The 26522-nt window shown below is 35.5% G+C and overlaps 1 protein-coding gene across 1 annotated transcript in view; it reads left to right on the forward strand.

Moving 5' to 3' along the window:
• Tnpo3 (transportin 3) overlaps positions 1 to 26522 on the forward strand; it is an 87953-nt gene that overhangs the window by 44287 nt on the left and 17144 nt on the right. Inside the window, exons 6-18 of the mRNA XM_026392774.2 lie at positions 1415 to 1590; positions 2172 to 2310; positions 3761 to 3907; positions 5705 to 5812; positions 7601 to 7692; positions 9669 to 9808; positions 11800 to 11991; positions 15196 to 15287; positions 17109 to 17185; positions 19890 to 19950; positions 21561 to 21701; positions 23572 to 23688; positions 24774 to 24868. Of these exons, the coding sequence (XP_026248559.2) occupies positions 1415 to 1590; positions 2172 to 2310; positions 3761 to 3907; positions 5705 to 5812; positions 7601 to 7692; positions 9669 to 9808; positions 11800 to 11991; positions 15196 to 15287; positions 17109 to 17185; positions 19890 to 19950; positions 21561 to 21701; positions 23572 to 23688; positions 24774 to 24868 (1577 nt within the window). The remainder of the gene's footprint in view (positions 1 to 1414; positions 1591 to 2171; positions 2311 to 3760; positions 3908 to 5704; positions 5813 to 7600; positions 7693 to 9668; positions 9809 to 11799; positions 11992 to 15195; positions 15288 to 17108; positions 17186 to 19889; positions 19951 to 21560; positions 21702 to 23571; positions 23689 to 24773; positions 24869 to 26522) is intronic.

Genomic DNA, 26522 nt, shown 5'->3' on the forward strand with positions numbered 1-26522 from the left:
TTAATAGTGGTGACTTCTGGGAATTGGAATCTGGGTAAGAAAGAAGTTCAGTAGTATGTAAGGATTATATTATCTACTCTACTGATCTCATGTCAGGACTCCACTGCCACTTAAAAAGAGAGTATTTCCATAGTTGAGGGTCAAATATATTCTCATTTTTTACATTCATTGAATGGTTGAAAATCATGCCATATTTTAGTTTGCTTTATATTTATAAGTTACACAGCTTTCTTGTGTAACTTCCCCTCTGTAGTTCTTTTTTTTAAAGTTATTTAAAGAAAGAAACTTGATAAAAAGAATAAATTTGAGTATATATCTCAAGAATAAATTTGAGTATGTATCTAACTTTTAAAACATGGTTATATAATGAATATCTTTGAACCACCATTCGGTTTTTTTTTTTTTTTTTTTTTTTTTGGAGAGAGAGAATTTTTTTTTTTTTTTAATATTTTTAGTTTTCGGCGGGCACAACATCTTTCTTTGTATGTGGTGCTGAGGATTGAACCTGGGCCACACGCATGCCAGGCGGGCGCGCTACCGCTTGAGCCACATCCCAAGCCCCCACCATTTGGTTTTAAGAATAGGGTAATGAATAGTTTGCATCTTGTTGCTCTCCTAACACTGCTTATGTAGCATTTTCCCCTCCTGGTGATTCTGAGTTTTCTGGTTTTTGTTATTCAAGAAAAACTAATATGCCTTCATTACACTTTTCCAGCCTCTCATCTGTACTCATTTTAAGTAGGAGCCTTGCATGGTCCCTTGTACCTTCTGAACTGTTCTAATTTGTATCAGTTGTTCTTTAGATCAGCTCCCCAGTGGTCATCCTTGGATTTCCCTTTCCTATGCTTTCTAGGTTGATTAAAGTAGTTTTTGAACCTCCTCAATGAATTCCTCAGAAAGATGCACATAAAGTGAAATCAGAATTTCTGCATGCCCAAGAAATATTTTTATTTTGTTTTCATACTTTGGCTAGGTATAGAATTCTAGATTCAATATTATTTTCCTTCAGAATTTTAGAAGCTTTGCTCTCGTTTTCTAGCGTGCATCATTGTTAATGAGAAGTTGGAGGACTCTATGATTTTTGCTCATAAGTTACCTCCTCCTTTCATCCCAGTAAGTTTGAAGAACTGTTGTTTAACTTTGGTATTCTGATTTCACAGTGATATGTTTGGAAGTTGTTGAGCCCTTTCATTTTACTTAGTACTTGAATATCAGAAAGAGTATGGAAAAGATTTCCAGAGATAATAATAGGGCTACTAATAGACAACATGATGTTGTCTTATGCAAGACAGTGACTACTAGGCTATTAGATATTTAAAGTACATAACATGTTCAGAAGAAGCTATAATTGTTTTCCTATTACTTGTATTAAAATGATCATACTTCTTACTTTGCTGTTCCTGCTATCTTCCAGCAACAGGATAAGACCTCATCCAACCTACATGAAGCTGCTTCAGACTGTGTGTGCTCAGCTCTTTATGCCATTGAGAATGTGGAAACTAACTTGCCATTAGCAATGCAACTTTTTCAGGGAGTCCTGACATTGGAGACTGCCTATCATATGGCTGTGGCACGTGAAGATTTAGACAAGTGAGTAATTATTTAAGATTGGAACTCTGAATTTTTTTAAAGTCTGATCTTTTATTTTTTACTTTTGTGGTGCTAGGGATTGAACCTGAGGCCTCACACAGGAGGAGAAATACTCTATATTTAAGCTACATCCCTAGCACATTATGTTACTTTTTATTATTCATCTATTGTTTATGATTCTTAGTGGCTCTGTGTAAATATTAAAGTAGTGCATCCTAAAGATACTTTGATTCTCATGCAAACTTAGAAGTGGCAAGTTAGATGCAGAAGAAGTTGTATAATTACCAATTATGCAAAGTTTTTGCACAAAAGGAAAGGCTGTAAAAATTAGGGAAAAAACTTTAAAATATCAAGAGTAATTTTAAAAAATGTTTTAGTAATTGAGAATTTGACTTATTAGTTGCTTATCTGTGGAGAAGTAGACAATCTAAGTAAAGGTATCTACAATAGAGATTGTGATACAGCATAGCAAAGAATCACTATATGTGTCTTAAGCTGAGGACTATGAGAGTGTGTGTGTGTGTGTGTGTGTAAACAATAACCAGATTTCTGACTTGCGACTCTCTTTTTTTCTTGTATAGAGTTCTGAATTACTGCCGTATTTTCACTGAACTATGTGAAACTTTTCTTGAAAAAATTGTTTGTACTCCAGGCCAAGGTCTTGGAGACCTGCGAACGCTGGAATTGCTTCTTATTTGTGCAGGGCATCCTCAGTATGAGGTAATGTCTTTAATATGCTAAGACCATCATCTCCAAGTTGTGTATTGCATGTTGTTTATATTCCATGGCCTCATCCCTCACCTTGTTTTCTTGAGAAATTATATTCTTATTTTTAATTAATGTGATATGGCGGTTCCCTCTGTATTGAAATTTTTCAAAAATTGCGTTTGAGTTTCTACTTTATATCCTTTTCCATTTTCTTACCTGGTTTGCTGGATTGTCTGTTATAGATCCCTCAAAAAACCTATTAGAAAAGCTTATTGCCTTTTCACTGAGTCCCCTTTTCAGCTGTGTTGATTCTCTAGAGCTTTACAGTTTAAAACTACATTGTTCACCAGCTTTCCATTACTATAACAAAATACTTGAATAATCAACTTTTTAAAAGAGGAAAGGTTTATTTTAGCTCACAGTTTCAGATGTTTTAGTCCATGTTTTGTTGGCCCTATTGCTTTGGGGCCTGTGGCTCGGCAGTAGTAAATCATGGCTGTAAGTGCTGTGTCCGCCAAGAACTAAAAAATAAATATTAAAAATTCTCTCTCTCTCTCCTCTCTCACTCTCTCTTTAAGAAAAAAAAAAAAAAAAGACATTTGCCTTGCCCTTTGGTGAGGATGGGGTGATAACTAGAATCAAATCCAGGAACATGATGCCACTGAGCTATAGCCCCAACCCTTTTTATTTTATTTTGAAACTGAGTCTTGCTGAGTTGTCCTGCCCTAGTCTCCTGAGTGGCTAGGATTATAGATGTGTGCCACTGCATCTGGCAATACCCCGCTCTCTTAAATTTCGAGGTTAAAATATTTTTCTTCATTTACCTCCTCTTTATAGTATAAGAAATGTGAAAAAAGTGCTTCCAAGTTGGATATTGTTTTGAGTGTCTCTATCTTGGATTCTTGATGGGAAAAGAATGGTAGGGCTGCCTCTTAATTGTGATTACTCGTAGGCAAAGCACGTTTGTGAATCTCCATCCTTTTTCTTTTATTACATAAGAAAAGTTTTGTATAATTTCATGAGGACAGCTAGATTTGAATGAAACCCAAATCATTCTGGGGAGAAGTATAGCACCTCACATATAACGACAAGAGGCTGACTCAGTTATGTTCAAGGAATTACATGGTTTGACGATAAGAAATGATCTAATCTCAAAAATATATTGAAGTGATTTTATAGTTTGGGAAAAATACTTTTAAAAGGACTTCATCTCAGTATCTATTTCTCTAAATTCAGAATCCAATATAACTTTAGAAGCAGTTATCCCAGGAGTAAATAGGAAAATGTAATCTAGTCATGCTAAATGTAGGTGGACATATTTGAGGTCTAGAGAAAAGGGGGACTCATTAACTGGTCCTCATATTAGGTAAATCTTTCTTATGTGGCCTTAGGAATAATAAAACTGACTGAATCTATTTCTTTCCCATTCAAATAAATAATCTCTTCTCTTGTAATCTGACAGGTAGTAGAAATTTCCTTTAACTTTTGGTACCGACTAGGGGAGCATTTGTACAAAACTAACGATGAAGTTATTCATGGCATCTTCAAAGCTTACATTCAGAGGCTGCTTCATGCCTTAGCTCGACACTGCCAGCTAGAACCGGACCATGTAAGTTTCCTTCTCTACTTCTTCATATCTTAATTTTCTCCTCTTTTCAGTGCTAATTTGGAAAGAAACTGAAAAGATAAAGAATAGAGCTGATAGAATCTTCTGATTTTTATCACTTTAGGTTACAGTGACAAAGTCAATAGCAGTATTAATAAAGACAAATTAGGCTTATGTTCACAAATATTGCTCTTGCTGAGACAGTAATTCTTTTCCAAGGATTTATCTTTAAAAAATCCTTCAGAAGAAACACTTTTATGTACAAAATATTATCTGTAAAAGTAGAAAATGATAAATCATGAATAACAGTATAAGAAGAGTGACATAAATCATAGCAAATTGATGGAACATTGTAAAATAATGACTACCAAAAGAGTATGGTATGCTAAGAAAAAAAAAATCAGAATGAGGAGCTTTATACTGTTTTTTAATAGTGTAAAATGTGTGCTTAGATTAACATAAAAGGGAAATATTTGTGAAGGTATTGGAAATTTCATGACTTCTCCCCATATACATACTTTTATTTATATTATTTATACTGACTTTATAATTTAAGAGAAAATATAGAAATAATATATTAGCATTTAAGAAAACATACTAGAAATATTACCAAATAGTTTGTTGGAAAACTCTTGAACCTTTTTTCTTAGTCTCTCCCAAATTTTGCCTCATTTATTTCATTTGTTTGGTTGATCATTTTAATCTAGGACCTGGAGTAAATTTAATTGATTACCATTAAATTAGACATGGTATTTTTTCTTTCTTTTTTTGGGGGGGCAGGGGTGGTTTGCTAGGGATTGAACCTAGGGCCTTATACATGATAGGCAAATGCTCTTGTCACTGACCTACATCCCCAATCTGAATTGTATCTCCATAGAACTTTACTGATGACCTTGTTTTATGATGTTCAGATTTTTTTTTTTAAACCAAGGAATCTTATCTTTACATTTTACTTGGAAGACTGATATGTAAATAAAAACAGGGCTTCTGTGGTTTAAATGGTCTTTCTATTTGATCCTCTTCCCTTTGCTAGTTCAGTGGCACCATTTCCCTTGCAGATATTTTCTTCTAATTGTAACTATACAGTGCTTTATAATGTTATCCATTATTTCATCTGAGACAGCCATAATTTCTTCATCATTCCTCAACCTTAATTTCTTTATATTAATGCAAGGAGGTTGAATGAGACCAACAATTCTTAATAGAACTAAGGAATTTTTTCAGGTTTTCATGGCCCAAGATTCTTATACCATGCCCTTAACCATCTCAAAATTATAAATTACTTGGTAACCCTTTTTTACTTATAGAAGTTTGTTTGGATAGGAAGCATTTAAAGTCTAAAATTCTATTTTCTTTGGAAGTTATTATGATAATGGTTGATTTTTGGGAGATTTTGAACACTGAAGCTGTAGTGACTTGTTCAGTGCTTAAGCGCTGACCTTCCCTAGGAGTAGGCTTATAACTCTCTAAATTTATCACTTCTTCCTAGTCACTTCTGATCACCCCCACCCCTACTCACGTTCTTTTTAAAGCAAAACAAAGTGTGTCTTGGGAATACAAAACACACATACACACATAAATGGAAGAATTTCTTCAAGTAAGGGTAGGGGATAAGTTATGTTGTCTTACCTTCCCTAACAATTTGGGAGACTCTCTAATGTAAAGTACCCTTGTGATTTAGGCAACTTTGGTTCACTGGAACTTGACTGCTTAATGACTTTTTCTTCTCTATTGATTTTATAGACATCATTGAAAGCCTCAGTGAGTTTAAAATAAATGCTACCTGATTTGAAATTTCAGGAGGGGGTTCCTGAGGAAACTGATGACTTTGGCGAGTTTCGGATGCGGGTATCAGACCTGGTGAAAGATTTGATTTTCTTGATTGGGTCTATGGAGTGTTTTGCTCAGGTAAGCCTGTTTGGAGATTCTTGAGTCAATTTTACTGATCACCTTAATTGTTTCCACTCTGTCTTCTGTTAATTTTCCATCATATTTCTTCAAGCTTAATGGCTAAATGATTCCATTAAATGATTCCAGTAGTTATACAGGTGCCTAGCACATTGCCTGGCATGTTTAAGCTATGTTTATTTAGTATCTAACAAGGCAACTGCAGTCTGTGGATAATTCAGTTATGGATTACTCTGTTACTCTGGCTAATAAGAGCTATTCCACTTGTGCAGCTAGAATGGAAGATCACAGATAAAGCATTAAAGCTTCCAGGATACATATACGGAATTTGGACTATGTACCAACTCCTGGCAACTCTTTTAGTTATTTGGCATTTCCTTTGTCCACACTTAAGGTTAGATTTCCTGTGCAGCTTCATCCCAGAGGATGACTATAGTAGAGTAGAAGATTCATAGTCCTGTGGTTTTCCTGACAGTGAGTAACATTTTATCTCATAAGGTTACAATCATCATCATTCCACATCACTTAACATTAGCATAATTTCAGGTGGTTTTCGTATTTCTGGTTCATACTCTAATGATCTCTGAAGTACTAGTTTGGATCCTTTGCTATATAGCAATACCAAACTAACCTAAAGGAATTTTGCAGGGAAGGTATCTCAGTCACTTTGTATGTATTTGACCATAATCTGATCTAGGAAGTGTTAATAAACTTATAACTATTTTCATTACAAAGCATGGTTTTTGATTCAACTATGAAGGGTTAGAGATTTCTTAGGAAGTTTAGTGAGATCCCTAGACTCTAGGCAGAAGACTTGCGTACAGATTTTAGCTCTTTCCTCACTGGCTCTGGTTAATTTATATTAATTAATCATGTTGCCAGGATGTGCTCTGTGGAATAACAGTCTATGAGATGTTTTGTTATATTTGAAGGAGGAGGAAAGGAGTTAAATTAAGTAAAATTGGGAAATGATCTGGAATAGTATATATATATTTTTTGGGGGGGTACTGGGGGTTGAACACGGGGGTGGGGGTGCTTTACCACTGAGCCATATCCCTAGCCCTTTGTATTTTTTGAGATAAGCCCTTGCTATGTTGCTGAGGCCAGCCTTGAATCCCTGCCTTAGCCTGGGATTACAGGTGTATGCTAATATAGTATATTAAAGCCTCTCTAAGGTCAGACAAGAGAGTTGTTTAATTTTGTCTTTCCTGGTAGTATCTGTTATTTGACCAAAGAAGTCTTACTTAGGTTAATGTCTAGTCACATTCCATAGGTGACTATTACCTGGAAAATTCTGGACCAGAACATCTGTGATTCCTTCTTAAAAATATTCTTCTTGGATATAGTATTGCAATAGATCCTTCTAAATAGGTGATTTTACAGAAGTTTAGCCTCTATTATTAGTGTTGGTGCAAACAGTTAAAATAGTAGAAAGGTACAGCCAATATACATGCAGAAGATTTATATTGTATCTCCATTTTGAGTGTGTATGTATTTATCAATTATCAAGACCAAAAAAAAGACACATAATATGTTTTGTTTTTCCCATTATACTCATTTTCTGAAGTCTTGATAAATTCTTGTAGGGGGTATAAATGGGTGTATTTCAAATATTAAAATAACAGTTTTAATTAGTGAGGATGTGGAAAATAAAAATATTCTTGCCTGGCTGTGAGAGATAATTAGATTTAGAAACAAGGAGCTGGATTTCTTTTAACTAACAATGTTTTTTGTTTTGGTATTCTGTTTTCCTCTTAATGGATCCACAATTCACCTCTTCTTCTCTAGTTATATTCTACTCTGAAAGAAGGCAACCCACCCTGGGAGGTGACAGAAGCGGTTCTCTTTATCATGGCTGCTATAGCAAAGAGTGTTGATCCGTGAGTGTCTAATAAGTCTTTTGCTGGGAATTCTAAATATCAAGAGGAAGGAAAATTACACATTTTTTCTCCTATTTGGTATATGTTTGGAAACTCTTAGAACTTTTTACCTTCTATAGTGTTTTCTAGTGTTCTGACTAGTCCAGGATGGCCTGCATTTCTGTTGCCATGTTTTAATCACACTTTCTAGAGGTAAAATTATTTTACTTTTGATGCTAGGAATAGAATGCTGATTTATTTTTCCAACCGTGGCACCCTTCTAAAAGTAGGTATAGATCAATAATTCATTAGACAATTAAATCCTTGGTACTTGCTTAAAAGCAATTGAATAGGTATTAATTTGGGTCTTCTGCTTTTTTGATCTTGTGCATATTATCTTTACAAATATTTAATTATATTGTATTCCTTTTTTCTGTCTTAGAGAATCATTTGTGAATATCAGAGAGTCAAGGCATAGGCACCATTTCATCTAAAAGAACAGCAATATCTTAAGGGCAGTTGTTATTTTTATTATTGCCATTGAAAACTTTTAAGTTATTTCAAATTTGATTTTAAATTGCTTAGCATAGGAAATCTGCTTAAGACATGAAACTGTAAAGACAATTTACTTTGTACCATGAATTTATACATTGGTGTTAATATCTGTCATATTACTTTGTATTTTGATCAGATACCTGCACTCAAACTCTTTATTCAGGGCCTTGATGGGAAGATAGTTAAGGCAGATATTTATTAAAAGCACAGTACTTCTTTCTGAGTTGCCTTTCAGGACTTAGTCACTGATATCTTACATTGTTTCTATATAATAATTACTCATAGAGATAGAGTGGGTTTATTTTTCTCTATTAAGAAGTTCTAGTTCATAATTATGTATTATACTATTTGCTTTTCAATCTAATCTGGTTTGGTGTTGTTTTAGAACATTCTGAAGGTTTTAAAGTCATTACTGTTCTTGCTTGAAAAAGATGTATAGGTAATCTTCAGTAATTGACTTAGTGTCCCCTAGGGAAAAATAAGAAATAATAAATAGATAATAAGAAAAAGATGTATAGGTAATCTTCAGTAATTGACTTAGTGTCCCCTAGGGAAAAATAAGATTTTTTCTATTGTTTACTTGCTTGTCAAGTCAACTGAATAATTATAATTTTTTAATCCATTTAAAGGGCTTAATGGACCTTATTGTCAGTAGGGGGTGCACTTGGTCTAATCCAGAATACTTCTTATATTTTAAACATCTTCATTTCTGGATTAAGTCCTGCCACTTTGGGGCATCTTTCACTCTGTTTAAAAAAAACCTTAGCCAGTAATATTGGACTGGGGATGGAGATAAATTCATGTCACTATAGAAAGTACCTAACTTTAATTTTCCCATGTGTTTCATATTGGAGCACCTTAACCTATTGCTGCAGCTTGTTTTTGTGTTCTTTTATTTTAGTTAGTGAACTGGTCTACCCATACTCTTCTGTTCTTAAAGTTTCCAGTATTCAACCATAAGAAATCTTTTAAAGAATAGCAAGTAATAGAAAGTGGTCTGTGAGAGTTATTCATTTAGCCATTCAGCAATATTTGTTGGGTGCCTACTATGTGCCAGGCACTGTTCCAGGCTTAGTGTCCCCTAAGGAAAAATAAGGTGCTACAGATATAGAAATAAATGAAATAGATTCTTTAAAAGAAGACATTAATCCAGGGGGAAAGAGGCCTTTCCCCCTGGAAGAGCCTTTCTTTGATAGCATCATGAGGCCTTAAACACTTTCCTCACATTGAAAAGATGAAAGTGCTTCTCTTGAAACAATGTTATCTTTCATCTTTTGTGAGGATTTAAGAAACATTCTTACACAGTATTAAAACACCTTTATTTGAATGGTTATTTCTTTAGAAAGAAGCCCTGTAGCAGTACAGTGTTTCACTATAGCCTGTTATTTGGCCAGAACATAACCTCTATAGTCAGTAACTGAGTGCTTGCTTTTTATATTCAGGGAGAACAATCCAACATTGGTGGAGGTCCTAGAAGGAGTCGTTCGTCTCCCAGAGACTGTCCATACAGCTGTGCGATACACCAGCATTGAGTTGGTTGGAGAAATGAGCGAAGTGGTTGATCGAAATCCTCAGTTCCTTGGTATGTGTAAACTCTCCCATGTGCTGCTGCTTCTTATTTTCTTTTCCTTGCTTACTTTTATTCTTTTCTTGCTTTCTTTTTTACTGATAGGTAGAATGTTTGTAGACAGAATAAATATAAGTTGCATAGATGACACAACATTTGTAATCTGATCTGGGAGAAGGACCTTTGAAAAATTAGATCTCTAGACAAGGAAAAGGTCTGGTACTTTGCTTAAGGTCTGGTTTTGCTAGTCTTTGGCAAAACGTATGAGTTAATCTGTCTGTAGTTCTAACCTAGAAGCACTCATAGACTAAAGGAGAGGGGTTTTCTGTGTTAAGTACATGCTCCATTTAAAAACTTGAGAATTATCATTCAAAACAAAATAAATACAAGTGAAAATGAATAACAGTGAGAAATATAACTTGTCTACACTTATTGACTTGAAAAAATAAGTAAAACTCATAAAATAATGTTAGAATTGAAGGTCAAATTAGAAACCATGTATCCTAATCCCTTCATTTTGTAAATAAGAACTCTTAAAACCCAAAGTAAGTAATTAATTCAGTGTAATATGTATTAAGGCCCTGACATTAAAAGGGATACATTCTGAGGGGAAAAGATGAGTAGAAATACTGGGGGGTATACTTTAATGATAAAGTATACCCAAGGCCCTGAGTTCAATCCCCACATATATACATAAAGAAATTCATTTTTACATATTAACTTTCTTGGAACACTAGCATTTGGCAAAATTAAGACTTTTTTTTTGTTTTAATATTTATTTAGTTAGTTGTAGTTGGACATAATACCTTTATATTATTTATTTGTTTTTATGTAGTGCTGAGGATCGAACCCAGGTCCTTGTATGTGCTAAGCGAATGCTCTACCGCTGAGCCACAGCCCCAGACCCAAGACATAGTTTTTTTGTTTTTGTTTTTTTAGCTTACTTTTTTTTTTTTTTTAAGTTGTAGTTGGATGCAATACCTTTATTTTAATGTGGTGCTGAGGATCGAGCCAATGGCCTTGCACATGCTAGGCGACTGGTCTATCTGCTGAGCTGCAACCCCAGTCCCCCAAGACATAGATTTTTTTTTTAAATATTTTTTTTAGTTGTAGTTGGACATAGTATCTTTATTTATTTTTATGTGGTGCTGAGGATTGAACTCAGTGCCTCAAACTTGCAAGGTGGGTGCTCTACCAATGATCTATAGCCCCAACCCAAGACGTAGTTTTAATTAAACAGTTTTTAATGAATTTATCTAGAAGTGCTAGAGATTCTTCCACATAAATTTATAGCTTTTTATAACTAGAAAGATACAAATATAACTAGAAAGACACAAATATAAAAATGTCAGCTTTAGACAACTATCATTGTCCTGATTAGTGTAGGCTGTTTTACTAAATGATTCATCTCTTGGTATAATGGTAATCCTCTGAGCCTTACATTCTTTCTTTCATTAACATATTTTAATAACTAAATGGCCATATATACTGTGGAATTAGTGGTTTTCAAACTGTACTTCAGGAATCCAGACAGAAGGAATAGTTGACTAACATAAGGGAAGAAATGGAAGATGAAATAGATAGGGCTCAGGGCCTCCTAACACTGTGTCTGTCAGATCAGCTCTGTTTTTATGCTTTTTAATTTATATATTTATTATTGATTGATTATTTGGTGCTAGGGATTGAACCCAGGGGCATTTAACCACTGAGCCACATCCCAAGCCCTTTTTAGTTTATTTTGAGACAGGGTCTCACTAAATTGCTTAGGGCTTCAGTAAGTTGCTGAAGCTGATGTTGAACTTGCATTTCTCCTGCCTTAGCCTCTCAAGTCTCTGGGATTACAGGCATACGCCACCATGCCCAGCTTTATGCTTTTTCTATTGGAGATTCTTTACATACTTTCTTGTTTAAAAAATATTCTTTTACTTTAAAAAAATTGTAAACCTCTGCTTTAGCTAGAAGTTTTCCTTGAGTTTCAGATTTATAATCTCTGCTTTACTTTCCAGACCCTGTGTTGGGCTATTTGATGAAAGGCCTGTGTGAAAAGCCTCTGGCTTCTGCTGCAGCCAAAGCCATTCATAATATTTGCTCTGTCTGTCGAGATCACATGGCTCAGCACTTTAATGGACTCCTGGAGATTGCTCGTTCTCTTGACTCCTTCATGTTTTCTCCGGAAGCTGCAGTGGGCTTGCTAAAAGGTATTTATTTAATAATGCTAACCAGTAACTATTTCCTCTGAGCTTCTATTTGGGGTTGTTTTATATACATCATAAAATTGTTTTTCAGTTGTAATAAACTTAATGATAGTGAAGGTAGCTTTTCCATTCAGCGGAGGGTGTACATGCATTGTTTTCTTAAGATATTTTAAGGTCGGGGCTAGGGCTATAGCTCAATTGGTAGAGTGCTTGCCCTGCATGCATGAGACCCTGGGTTCAATCCCCAGTACTACTACCAAAAAAAGATATTTTAAAGTCTACAAAATTAAATCATGCTGTTGGCAAGTATGTAAAGCACAGGTATAGATTTTGGGTGGAGGCAGCACATTTGAACTAAATACAGTTACTTTTTACATTAGACTTACTAAGGAAGTAGTGCTATAAAAAAGAATTAAGTAGATATTGAAAGTTGGTGTGCATGAATCAGTGCCATATGTTGAAGCCAAGGGTTCTGGTCTCGTATTAGTCTCTATGATTACTGATCAGCTTACACTGTGTGTCTGTCTATCCAAACACAGTGGTTAGGGGCTTAGACTAATAGAACCAGAGTTATTAAGATTAGGGAAAGCAGGGTGCAGTGGCTCATGCCTGTAATTCCAGAGACTTGGGAGACCAAGACAGGAGGATTGTAAATTCAAGGCCAGTCTCATCAACTTAGAGAAACCCTTAACCACTTAGTAATACCCTGCCTCAAAATAAAAACAAAAAGGACTGGAGATAGCTGGGCATGGTAGCACAAACTTGGGAGGCTGAGGCAGGAGGATCCATAGTTCAAAGCCAGCCTCAGAAACTTAGTGAAGCCCTAAATAACTTAGACCCTGTCTCAAAATAAAATTGACTAAAGATGTGGTTCATTGGTTAAGTACCACTGGGTTCAACCCCCAGTACCAAAAAAAAAAAAAAAAAAAACCAACAAAACAGATTTAGGGAAAAATATAGTGGAGTGTAGTAGCACATAACTTGGGAGGCTGAGACAGGAGAATTGCAAAGCCAGCATGAGAAACTTAGTGAGACCCTGTCTCAAAGCAGGGCTGGGGTTGTGGCTCAACAGTAGAGCTCTGGCTTAGCACGTATGAGGCCCTGAGTTCGAACCTCAGCACCACATGTAAATAAATAAATAAATGCATTGTGTCCAACTACAACTAAAAAAAAATAATAATTAAAAATAAATAAATAAATGAATTGAAAGGGGCTGGAGTTGTGGCTCAGTGGTAGAGTGCTCGCCTAACGCATGTGAGGCACTGGGTTCCATCCTCAGCACCACATAAAACTAAGTAAATAAAATAAAGGTATTGTGTCTATCTACAGCTAAAAATATATATTTAAAAAAATTAAAAGGGTTGGGCATTTAAAGTACCTTGGGTTCAATACCCAATTAAAAAAATAGAGTAGACTTTAAACAGGATGGTTATTTATAAACATTTGAAAGATTACTTTATAAAAAAGTGGATCCTGTTTATTTTTGAGGAATTATAAACTGCATATAGGGAAATATATACTGGCTCCTAGAAAGAAAACAATTTCTAGTCTTTCTTTCTGAAGACAGATTGGAGTGTTCTATGAGGTAGTAAAATCATTATAGCTGGTAAAGTAGAGAGGGTTGGAATGTTTTAAATAAAGGGTTGGATAATACAAACTGTACAGTGTCTGAGTTTCTGTGGGCATCAAATAGCCTTTGCAAGGCTTTATAAGACCTTATGCATGAGCTAATTCTTTTATTTCTGTGACCAGGTTCCTTACCAGTTAACATGACTACACATTTCCCATAGATTTTATTTTCATACCATAGGTTTTGCCTTCATGGGTGTAGATAATAAGGCATTGGTTAAATCAGTCAGCTGTTCTTTCTTGTTATTTTCTAGTGAAATTTAACTATGATACTAAAGTAATATCTAACTTGTAGTAGATTATGGCTTCCAGTTACGATATCTTCTAGATGTAGAAGAGTTTTTATTTACATTCTCTTCTGTAGAAATGAATTAAAAATGAAAATTAAAAGATAGGCAAGGTGATACACACCTATAATTCAAGCAACTCAGGAGACTGAGGCAGATGATCACAATTTTAAGGCCAGTTTCAGCAATTCAGCAAGACTCTGTCTAAAAAATTAAAAAGGCTGGGGATGTAGCTCAGTGGTAAAGTGTATTTAAGTTACACCTCCCCCAACCACTTCCCTCCCCTCTAGTTTTAAAGAAATGTCTAACCTATCTATGGCTCATAGACTGCTGGGAAAAAAAATCACTCAGTTTTTAAATTCAGATTTTAAGGATTACTGTTATATTGAATGATAATTAAAGAAATGAATAAGAATCAGAGGGTTTTTGACTTTGCAGGGACTCTGGCTGATATGTGTTTCTTTGGATTTGGGGAAAATATTTCAGTGGTTGGTGGGGATGGAAAAGGTATTTGAACCAGAGGAAGACTGACTGAAAGAACCAATCCTTCTTCCAGCCCCACTGAATCTAAAGATGGTTTCTTGTGGATTTGTGGATTGTTTGTTTTGTTTTGTTTTTTATTTTATTGAGATCAAAGGTAGCATTTATTTTGGGGGAAAATGCTGATAGGATAAAGGTAGCTTGATTATTAATTTTCTATTCAAATCACTTTCACACATAAAAAAAAACTGAGGCTCAGAGATAATGTTTTACAAAGCTCACAGAGTGTGTTATGGTAGAATGCAAATGAAATCTTTGACTTCAGCGCATCCTTCCTAAAAGTATTGTGTCAGTGTTTCTCAAACTTCTCTGATTGTATTTGCCTGAAGTACTTAGAAAAAATTAAGTCTCCTCTTGACCCACTAAATCACAATCTCTGTGAAGGATGAGAAATATTACATTAATAGTGTATACAAATAGTTTTGGCATTTACTTTTTAAAGGAGATTTTTAAAGTCTTTGAATAATTGGAAGGGAAGGCATATTTACACCATCTTTAAACCAGTTAGCGCTACAGAGAATATTATTAGTAACAACTTTGGTTATAAAACTCAACGTGATAGTCAGCCTGTGGTCTTTTAAGCCAAATAAAGAAAAAAAAATCAGAGATAACAAAATGTTGCTTCTTAAAAACAGTGCTGATTTTTTAAAAATAATGAAACCAGTCAGCTTTTTCTGTTAGTCTGTATGATGTAGACTGATTAATTGAATTAATTCAATTATTTTCATTTGCATCTTCCTTTGTTTTTCAGGGACAGCTCTTGTCCTTGCCAGATTACCGTTGGATAAGATTACTGAATGTCTTAGTGAACTATGTTCTGTTCAGGTTATGGCATTGAAAAAGGTGAGTCCAATTAAGCAAGGGAAGAAACAAATATAAGATATTAATATGTTAGAAAATAAGACAAAATTACTTATTTGTCTTTCATCTGCCTAGAAAAGCCAAAAGAATAAACTGAAAATTTATTAAAATTAGTAAGTATCAAAGTAGCTACATATAAGAAAAAAAGTACTAGCGCATTCCTTTACAACAGGGATATATTCTGAGAAGTGCCCCTGGGTAGTAGACTGTTCTGTATTTTTGTGTACGATAGAGTGTACTTAATACAGACTAGATTGTTTAGGTCAATCACTTGACTTGGCCTCTTGGATACAGTCAAGAGATGCAGTGAACATGAGATAGAGACTGCTTCTGGTATATCCATGGCATGCTATTTTAAGTAAAAAAAAATTTAATAACTAAAAGAGTACCCTTTTTTCTTTCTTTTTTTAATTTGGCTATACTGGAGAGTGAATACAGGGGCATTCTACCACTGAGCTATCTTCCCAGCCATTTTTTATTTTCAGACAGGGTCTTGTTAAATTGCCAAAGCTGGCCTTGAACTTGAGACCCTTCTGGCTCAGCCTTCTAAGTCACTGGGGGTTATAGGCATGTGCAACAGTGCCCATCTAGAAGTAGTACACTTTAAAATAATGATAAAAAAGTATAGTACAGTAAATACATAAACCAGCAATGATCATTGTTATCAAGTTTTATGTATTGTACTCAATTGTATGTGCTATACTTTTTGAGGGGGAAGGAGTGGTAATAGGGATTGAACCCAGGGACACTGTACCTCTGAGCTACATCACAGCCCTTTTTATTTACTGAAACAAGGTCTCTCTAAGTTGCCTGGGCTAGCCTCAAACTTGTGCTCCTCTTACCTCTGCTCCTGAGTAGCTGAGATTACAGGCATGTGCCACCATGCCCAACTGTGCGATGCTTTTCTACCATTAGCACAATAGGTTTGTTTATACCAGCATCACCACAAAAACCACATCAGTAACGTCTTGCACTCTAATGTTAGGACAGTTACAAAGTTACTAGACAAAAAAGATATTTTCAGTCCTTTTACAATCTTATGGTAACACCATTGTATAAATAAATGGTCCATCATTAACCAAACATTGGTTATATAGCACCTGCTATGCAAGTACTCTACCTTTGAGCTACAATTCTTGGCTCTCTTATATTTTAAAGATGTCTATTAATGTACATTTTTAGCACAATAACTGTAGACATATGGTAGGGTTTTTATAACTTGATATAATGATTCTAGAATTCATCTCTAATAATACACTGGTAGAAATTTATGTAGGAAATTTTCAGGGACTAGGCATGTTGCTTATTGTTAGAGCAAGGCCTAGCAAGTGTGAGGTCCTGGGTTTGATCCTCAGTACTGAAAAAGAAAGAAAGAAAATGATTTAGGAAAGAAGAATGATAGGCAACTTGCTTGGAGTATATTATAAAGCTATAATTTGAAAGCTTTATAGCATAAAGCTAAATATAAATATATTATCTTACATATATTTAATTATAATATAACAACATATTCAGTCTACATTATAATATATAATGTGAATAATATCTTAATCTGTGGGGGGAAAAATCAAATTTCTGCTCCTAAGTATATGAGCGTAAAATATAATATACAGGCTTAAGATACAGGGTGATGAAGGAAAATTTTTGACAATTTAAATTAAGTTTACAGCATTTGAGTAATTTCTAAGATGCTGTTATAAGGAGATAAGCAGAAATTGAGACAGAATTGATGTTTAAGGATTTGTGGTGTTTGCTATGGATTTGTACTTGTGACCACTGGATAATGTCTCTCTGTCTCTTCAGCTGTTGTCTCAGGAGCCCAGCAATGGCATATCCTCAGATCCCACTGTGTTCTTAGATCGCCTGGCAGTGATATTTAGGTAAGAAGGGAGACTCTGGATTTCTTACTTGGGTTAAAATTTCAGATGAATCCATTATATATCATGAAATAAGCAAACTCTTTTCCTTATATTTTGAAGTACTTTCATAATGCTCTCTTTCAGGAGACTAAGCCTGTTACTGAAGTTTTGGTACAAAGTAAAATTTTGAGAAGTAATTCTTGGATTATCTCTGTCAAAAGACCCTTTAAAAACATAATTGAACGCTGGGCATGGTGGCGTACGCTTATAATCCCAGCAGCTTGGGAGGCTAAGGCAGGAGGATCACCAGTTCAAAGCCAGCCACAGCAAAAAGCAAAGCACTAAGCAACTCAGACCCTGTCTGTAAATAAAATACAAAGTAGGACTGGGGGGATGTGACTGATTGGTCGAGTGCCCCCGAGTTCAATCCCCAGTACCCTCCTTCTCCCAAAATATATATAATTGAACTAGTTCTGGTGGAACACCTAATCCCAACTATTTAGAAGTCTGAGACAGGAGGGTTGTAGCCTTAGCAGCTTAGTAAGACTGTCTCAAAAAATAAAAAGGACTGGAAATAAAGGTCAGTGGTTGAGTGCCCTGGGTTCAATCTCCAGTACTAGGGGTGGGGGATGGGGTGGGGAGGAAAACGCGCGCTCGCGCGCGCGCGCGCGCACACACACACACACACACACATTGTATATAATAATTATGTGTGATAGTATTATATAGTATATAATAATTTATGTGTGGTTTTAATTTGTATATATAACTATGCAAATTATATAATTTATATGTATAATTATATATAAATATGATTCTGTTTTAAAAATATTTATTTTTTTAAGTTGTAGTTAGACACAATACCTTTGTTTCATTTATTTTTTATGTGGTGCTGAGGATCGAACCCAGGGCCTTGCTTGTGCTAAGCAAGCACTCTACCACTGAGCCACAACCCCAGTCCCTAAATATGATTCTTTCAGTGAAAGAATACATTTTCAGGCATTCTTAAATTTTACCATGTGTCAGAATCACCTTGAAAGTTTATCAAAACAAAAATGTTAGTTCCCATCCTTCAAGTGTCTTGATTCATTGGATCTTGGTAGTAACCCCAAATTTGTAAATCTAATAAATTCCCAGGTGATGCTGCTTGCTATTCTAAAGACCACACTTTCAGAATCATTGCTATATGGTATATGGTCCAAAAAACAATAATAATAATAAAACCATCTTCAATAATCAGATGAAATTAATCCTCCTGTGAAGAGGAGCTCAATAATTAAAAAGGCATTTGAATAACATTCAGAGCTTGATCTTGACTAAATTACACAATTTATAAACTCATGGGCCCCATGGGTATATACGTCAGAGTAGTATTCACTTAGAAAACCTCTGTGGAGGGCTAGGGGTATAGCTCAGTTGGAGAGTGCTTGCCTTGTGTGCATAAGGCCCTGAGTTCAATCCCTAGCACCTCAAAAAAAAAAAAAAAAAAAAAAAGGGAAGAAAAGAAAATGTATGTGGGATAAGTTAAAATAAAGGTATTGTTTTTGCTTCTTAGCTATTGTCAACAAATATCTTTCTATTTTGGTACAAAGTTTTCCTTATGTAATTAGGAAAGCCCTATTGCATGCCATTCTTGAGAACCTATTGATAATATTATTTTACATTAAATGAAAGAAAATTTGTGATAGATGTAAATGCTTGAATTAAAGAAAATCAGATTTTTATTATGTTGTGTTTGAGTTTTTTAAAATCGAAGAATAGGGCTGAGGATGGAGCTCAGTGGTAGAGTACTCACCTAGGAGGTACAAGACCTTGGGTTTAATCCCCCCAGTATTGCAAAAGGAAAAATATTTAAAATTTTAAAGAGTAGTATGGAGTTAGTAATCCTGCAGTTTTTTTCTCCCTTGTTTTTCTTCAAATTAGTGGACTCCAGAAATAGAAGAGTTGGATTTGACTTACAGGTGGATCTGTATTGTTTATCATTGGGTTCAGAATAGAATTACAAGAAACATTTCTGATAGACAACAAGGCCTAAAGATTTTTTTTTGTCTTTTAATGCTAGCAGCACTCAGTTTTTCGTGGTAGATTCAAACAGCTTGTGTATATATATATATATTTTTTAAATATTTATTTATTTATTTTTAGTTTTCGGTGGACATAACATCTTTGTTTGTATGTGGTGCTGAGGATCGAACCCGGGCCGCACGCATGCCAGGCGAGCCGCTACCACTTGAGCCATATCCCCAGCCCGCTTGTGTATATTTTTATTATTAATTTATGGAAAAGGTAGAAGTAGTGCCCCATATCCCTAGTAACCAGAGTTAGAATAGAATTTGAACGTTATAGTGGAAGTGGCATAGTGGTGGTAAAAAATGAGAATATGGGGCTGGGGTTGTGGCTCAGGCTCAGTGGTAGAGCACTCGTCTAGCACATACGAAGCCCTGGGTTCGATCCTCAGCACCACATAAAAATAAATAAATAAAGGTATTGTGTCCAACTACAACTAAAAATAAAAAAAATTAAAAAATGATAATATGGTTTTAAAGTGTGCTTTTTTGGTGTGAAAGGAATAGGAGGGAAAGGTGTTGATATAAGTAAATGAGTGTATTATCTGGTTTTCTTCATTTGAAAGAAAGATATACTAAGTAAGCAAACAGGGAAAAGGCTCTGGGTCCTCAGCAAAATTATTCTCCTTTAACAATTTTGGACCCTTTTCTTTTCTCAGACATACCAATCCCATTGTGGAAAATGGACAGACTCATCCATGCCAAAAAGTCATACAGGAAGTAAGTATTAACGGATGCCTATGGAATCAAGGCTTTCTTGTGTTCCTTTCAAAGGTTTCTTCTGTTCTTTCAAGGCTTTGGGTAACTGGGTTAATAAGGTATTGTCTTCTAAATTCATAAGGATATTAAATTTGTTTGTAGGGTTCCAATTGCAGTGAAATGAGGAACAGAGTCATCCAAATACTTTTTTTTTTTTTTAAATTGTGGTGCTAGGGATTGAATCCAGGGCCTTGTACATGTAAGACAAGAACTCTACCAACTGAGCTGTATCCTAAGCCCCACCCAGATACTTTTAATTTTAGATTGGATAACAAAGCCAGCTATGGGGAAATAACACTGAAAGGCCAAAGAAGAAATAGAGATTTAACTGTGTGTGATTCCTAGAATTTCTAGGAGGACTGATAAATCTTAGCACAATGTTTTTGACAAAGCTAGTGGCTTCAGTTCCCCTGTTGAAAACATATTTCCCTTATACTTTTGTTCACCGAGGAAAATGTGAAAATCAGGAGTCATAGTTGTGAGGAGTGAGCTTCAGACTCGAGGGGGATTATATAAATCTTAAATATCCTTATTGTTAATCAAATTATGCTGTTTCCTTAATACCAGTCTTCTGTTCAAGGTCTTCTGCCTTCCTAAAACTACTTAAACATCTCTTCCTCTGTAACCCATTCTTTTCATTCTCATGCAAGAAGGTTGAAGAAGGTTTTAATTTAGGAAATTGCAATCTGCATTTTAGTAAAGTTAGACATGTTGTTGGGCTGGGGGTGTAGCTCAATGAAGAACATTTGCCTAGCATGTACAAGAGCCTCAGTTCAATCAATCCCCACCACCACATACACACACCAAAGGAAAAAACAAAACAAAACATATTCTTCCTAAAGAATCACTATGAGCTGTGGTGGCATATGCCTATAATCCTAGTGATTGGTAAGGCTAAGACAGGCGGATTACAAGTTCAAAGGCAGCCTCAGCAACTCGGCAAGACTCTGTCTCTAAATAAAATATAGATGTGGCTGGGGGTGTGGCTCAATGGTTAAAGTGCCCCTGGGTTCAATTCCCAGTCCCCGCTCCCCCCAAAAAAAGTCCAGAATCACTTTATTTCTCTTCAGAAGCAATTGAGGGACTGGGAGTGTAACTTACTGGTAGAACGCTTGAAGTGTTAGGTTCGATCCTCAGTACTGCCAAAAAAGAAAAAAATTAGCTGGGTGCAGTGGCACACACCTTGTAATCTAGAGACTTGGGAGGCTCAGGCAGGAGGATTACAAATTTGAGCCCATTCTGAGCAATTTAGTGAGATCATGTCTCAAAATATGAAAAGAGCTGGGGATATAGCTTGATGGTAGAGGACTTGCCTGGCATGTGGTAGGCTCTGATTTCAATTCCCAGTAATAGGAAAAAAAGAAAAAGAAAAGATCAAGTTTTACTGATGGGTAATGGGTTGAACCTATGCACATATGTGTGTGCTACACTGGCCAAAATCAGGTCATGTATATTTTTATAAAAAGTTTTATCCAGATTATTTAAAAGCCAAATTAGATAGTACCATCATAGGAGCACTATTTGAGCTTTTAGATGTTGATTATTTTCTTTCTTGTGTTCTTTTGACTCAGATATGGCCAGTTTTATCCGAGACTCTAAATAAACACCGGGCTGATAATCGGATTGTAGAGCGTTGTTGCAGGTGCCTTCGCTTTGCTGTTCGCTGTGTAGGCAAAGGTTCTGCAGCCCTGCTGCAACCACTAGTCACACAGGTAAGTTCTCCACAAAAGCAGAATGTTAAATGCACAGAATTTGAAATAAGACCCTTTAGATCAAAAGTTTTACTGCCACAATGCTCTCAATTTATTAAGTGCAAACTGAAAAATATTTGAAAGAAATAAGTGCCTGTGGTAGATATGTTGCCTATAAGGAAAACAACTTGTAATCTCTTTTGTATAATTGTAGTCTGACTACATTCCAGTGTGAAATTATGTGAAGAGAATGAGTCATGCTCAGCCCTTATATACCAAAGCTAAGCACTTACAGATTAATTTCCTTGGGGAAAAACTGTAGCAAGTCAAACTTTGCTATTTCTTGGCCCAAAGATATTTTGTAGACCACAGTTTGTTGTTCACATATATCTCTTATTTGTTTAAAATGAATTTTATTTATTTTTATCCTTAAAGTCAATATGATAGCAAGACTTTCTGTATGAAGTACTCACTTCTAGAACTACAATATATGAGATGCCTCAGCTTACATCACTAAGTAATTTGTATTTATGTTAACCTCAAAGCAGGGCCATAAACTTTGCCAGTGTACCACATTTTGAGTATTATCTATTGACTTTGTGTGTGTGTGTGTGTGTGTGTGCGCGCGCGCTATATGGGTAAGTTGTTAGAAGACTGAACAGCCTGTTAGGGCCTATACTTTTTACTGTGTGGCCCTTCAAAATAAAAGTTGACCAACCCCTGATTTCAGTCATTCATTAGTAGTGCATATAGTTTTGAGTCTGTAACACTGAATAGATTCATAGCTCTCATCTTATGCTTGCTCATTCCATGGCATATGCTGATAGAAGAATTACTAAATCCTTCAGCCCCCACCAAGCTCATAGTTGAATTTATATACTAAGATCAAATGGCATTTTAAATGGGTGAATGTGTCTCGAGTAAAAAATCCTGAACAAATATTTTAAATGTACATATTGTACTAAGGTTTTATTTTATTTTTTTTTTAGTTGTAGATGGACACAATGCCTTTATTTTGTTTGTTTATTTTTTTTGTGGTGCTGAGGATCGAACCCAGGGCCTCACACCAGAGGCATTTGCTAGGCAAATGCTCTCTACAACTGAGCCACAACCCCCTGTACTAAGATTTTATTTTGTTGAAATTGAGATATCTTGATTGGAAATAAGTTTTTTACTTAAAAAGTAAAATAGATGAGTTTAAGAGCAACTCAAAATCTTAAACAGTTTTTGCATCTTAAGCATGTAGCTCAGTGGTAAAGTGCCCCTGGATTCAGTCCCCAAAATAAAAATAAAGAGTTCTTTCACTGTCTTCTCCAAGATAAGGACATTTGATATTTTTGTTGCTATTGTGGTTTTATATATGGTCTTAAAAAAATAAGACTTGTTGATATTGCAAATAAAATTTGAGCACATACTGTTATAGTTTTGCAAATATTACGTGAGTGCCCTCATGGCTTCCAGTTTGAAATATTGGACAATTCTCTTATAAAATTGTTTTAGCAAAATAAAAGATCAAAGGCTTGAAAGAACTCTTAAATAGAGAACTTGAAAATTATGGAGAAATTGGGGCCTGGGTTTACTATATTGCCTTAAAGAGACCAATCTGTCTCTCAGTTGCTTCCTGGAAAATAGCTACCTAAGTTGATACTTTTTGAAGGGTAAAGATTTTAATTAATTTTTTAAAAAAATTAATCCTGGGGGTCGACAGTACTCTGTGCTACTGAGCTATAATCCTCAGCCCTTTTAAATTTTTTATTTTGAGACAAGGTCTTCCTAAGTTGCCAAGGATAGCCTCAAACTTGGTATCTTCCTGCCTCAGTCTCTTGTAAGTGAGATTACAGGTGTGCCCCACCACCCTTTGCAAAACTGATGAATTTTTTTCTGTTGGCAGATGGTGAATGTATACCATGTACATCAGCATTCCTGTTTCCTGTACCTTGGCAGTATCCTTGTTGATGAGTATGGCATGGAAGAAGGCTGTCGGCAGGGACTTCTAGACATGCTCCAGGTATGTGTTTCCTTGGCACAGCAGATGCATCAGGCCTAGAGGACCTAAAAGCCAAGCATTGTATTCTTCACTATGTCTTTATTTCTTTGCTTTATGTTTTCCCCTCTATGCATGTTGATTTCCTCATAACAGGAATATAGAAACTTGCTCCTTGTTTTCTGTACAGATGAGATTGGCAGAAAGAAAAAGCAAGCGAGCAAACTTGGCTACATGAGTATAATAATCATTATAAATAGTATTGCGTGATTTATGTTTTCCTGTGATAGAGTGGAGTTTTTTTCAGGGGAGTGGGAGAGCATAGGCTTTCCAAACTCAAACATAATTGTATATTTAATTTATTGCCTGGAATAGCCAATTAACTAGTTTATTTTGCAACAGAGAGAGTTTTGGAGTTCATAGCAAGTGTTGGAAAATGCCTCTAATATACTACTTTTTCCTCCTTTCTAGTCACCCGGGAGCAATAGATAAGGGAATTAAAGTGTGCGACTCCTTTTCCCAAGATGATATTTCACATAAAATTGACATTTCAGGGTTGTTATGAAAACTTCATCTACTCCCTAGCTCACATTTATAAATAGTGTCTTTGCTTTCAGAAACTTATAAAACTTTGAGATGACATTTTTCTGGTTTTATGAACTGAAATCTATACCTTTTACCTCTTCTGAAATGTAGATTTCATGTGTGGAAACAGTTTCAATCAGAAAATTTTTTTCTCTTGCTTTTACTGGTTCATATCCCATCTACCCCACCCCACCTCTTTCTCTCTCTCTCTCTCTTTTTTCCCCTTAGTAGTGGGGATTGAACTTAGTACAGGGGCTTTACCACTAAACTACATGGCCACAGAGCCTTGTCAAATGCTGAGGCTGGCCTTGAACTTGCAGTCCTCCTGCCTGGGTCTTCCAAGTCACTGGGATTATAGGCATGCTTCATAACACCTGGCTTCCCTGATCTGATTCTCATCACAATTTTTTCTTTTCTCACCTGTGCTTCCCTTTTTTGTTCCCTTTGTCTTTGTTGTGATATTTGGCAAGTCTGAATGCTGTAGCTTTATAAGCATTTCTTTTAAAATCACTGTTCTAATCTAGGCACTGTGCATCCCCACCTTTCAACTCCTGGAACAGCAGAATGGTCTCCAGAACCACCCTGACACTGTAGATGACCTGTTCAGGCTAGCTACCAGGCAAGTCCTTCTGAAAAACAAACTAAACTTTTTTTTTTTTTTTAATTAATTGCTCATCCCCATCTCTGCTTAATCTTGCCATCTGACACCTGGTTATTTCCTTCTCTATAAAATGAGATCATTGGAGAACAGAGATTAATGATTCATAACCCAAAGGTAAATTGTGAACTGGTATATCCCTAGAGGTTAACGAGGATATACTGGGTGAGAGCAGGCAGAAAAATATCTGAGTTCCTACCATGAAGAAGAGAACATGCACAAAGCACAAATGTGCTTGGTATGGGTTGTGTGGTGTAGCTCAGTGGAGGCCCCTAGTTTCAATTCCTAGCATCCCGAAAAAAAAAAAAAAAAGCGCCTGGTATGAACATTTGACTAGATAATCTCTACAACCCTCATAGTGTTTATGCTGCTGTGATTATTTCATGCTTCATCCCAGCTTTTTCCTTGAGAAGGTTAACATCCTTCAGATTTAATCATATCTCAGAACAAAGAATTCCTAAGATTTTAAAATGCCTTAGAAGTTACTAGTCCAGCTCTACCCTCACCAGGCTACTATCACTCCTATCCATTAAATTTCTTTTACCAATAGCACTGACAACATTGTTGCTGACCTTCTGATTGAATTCCTTCTTGGTCCTTTGCTAAGGAATTTGAACCAAGTCAGTGAACAAATTTAAGTGCATTTTTTAAGAAAACTTTGAGATGCTCGGGATTGAACCTAAGAATTCATACATATTAAGCATGCACTCTACCACTCAGCCCCACTATTTAAATTATTGTACCAGTGAAAATTTGAAGTCTTATTGACTTGACTATTTCATCTTAGAATTGAATATAGAATACTGCTTTTGTTGGTTTTTGGACAGGTTTAAAAAACAAAACAAAACCTTATTTGTGAATTGATAAAAGAATTATTGGATAGGCAGTCAACCTCTGTTTCACCAGGATATCTTTCTTGGAAAACTCTTTGCATGTGGTGAAGTAAATTCAGAACATACTGTATTCTTAAAAAAAAATTCTTCCTGTACAATAAAGAATCTGAAAGAACAGGAGATGAGGAAATATAGCTAAGTGGTAGAATGCTTGCCTAGATTGTGTGAGGCCCTGGGTTCAATCCCTAGCATGGCAAAAAATATATATATGTATTTCTACTTGATACTTCTCATCTTCCATAATCTGGATGGTGGGTGCACACATGTAATACTTGGGAGACTTGGGTAGGGGAATCTCAAGTTTAAGATCAACCTGGGAAATTTAGTGAGACCACCGTCTCACAAACAATTGGTAAAATCTTGTGGTAATTTAAAACAAAACTCAAGCAAAACTACTTTAAAAATTCAGCATTTTCCAACCAAATTGAACACACAACTTGTTTTTGAGGAATTCTTATTGACATCCTGGAAACTGGTGTTCTGTAGAATATAGTTTGGGAAATGCTATTCTAATGTGTTGAGGCTCTTTTGGACTGATCTTTGAAGCTACTTGAAAGTCTTAATTGGAAATTGAGTTTGGCAACATATCTTTTCATATGCTAATCTAAAATATGGTCCCTTTCTTGCCTTTTTGTTTCCAATAAATATTTTTTAAAGAGCAGTTTTAGGTTCACAGCAAAACTGAGTAAACTAAGTATAGAATTCCCATATTCCTCCAGTTT

This window comes from Urocitellus parryii, chromosome 3 (genome assembly GCF_045843805.1).
Source record: "Urocitellus parryii isolate mUroPar1 chromosome 3, mUroPar1.hap1, whole genome shotgun sequence".
Classification (NCBI taxonomy): Eukaryota; Metazoa; Chordata; class Mammalia; order Rodentia; family Sciuridae; genus Urocitellus; species Urocitellus parryii.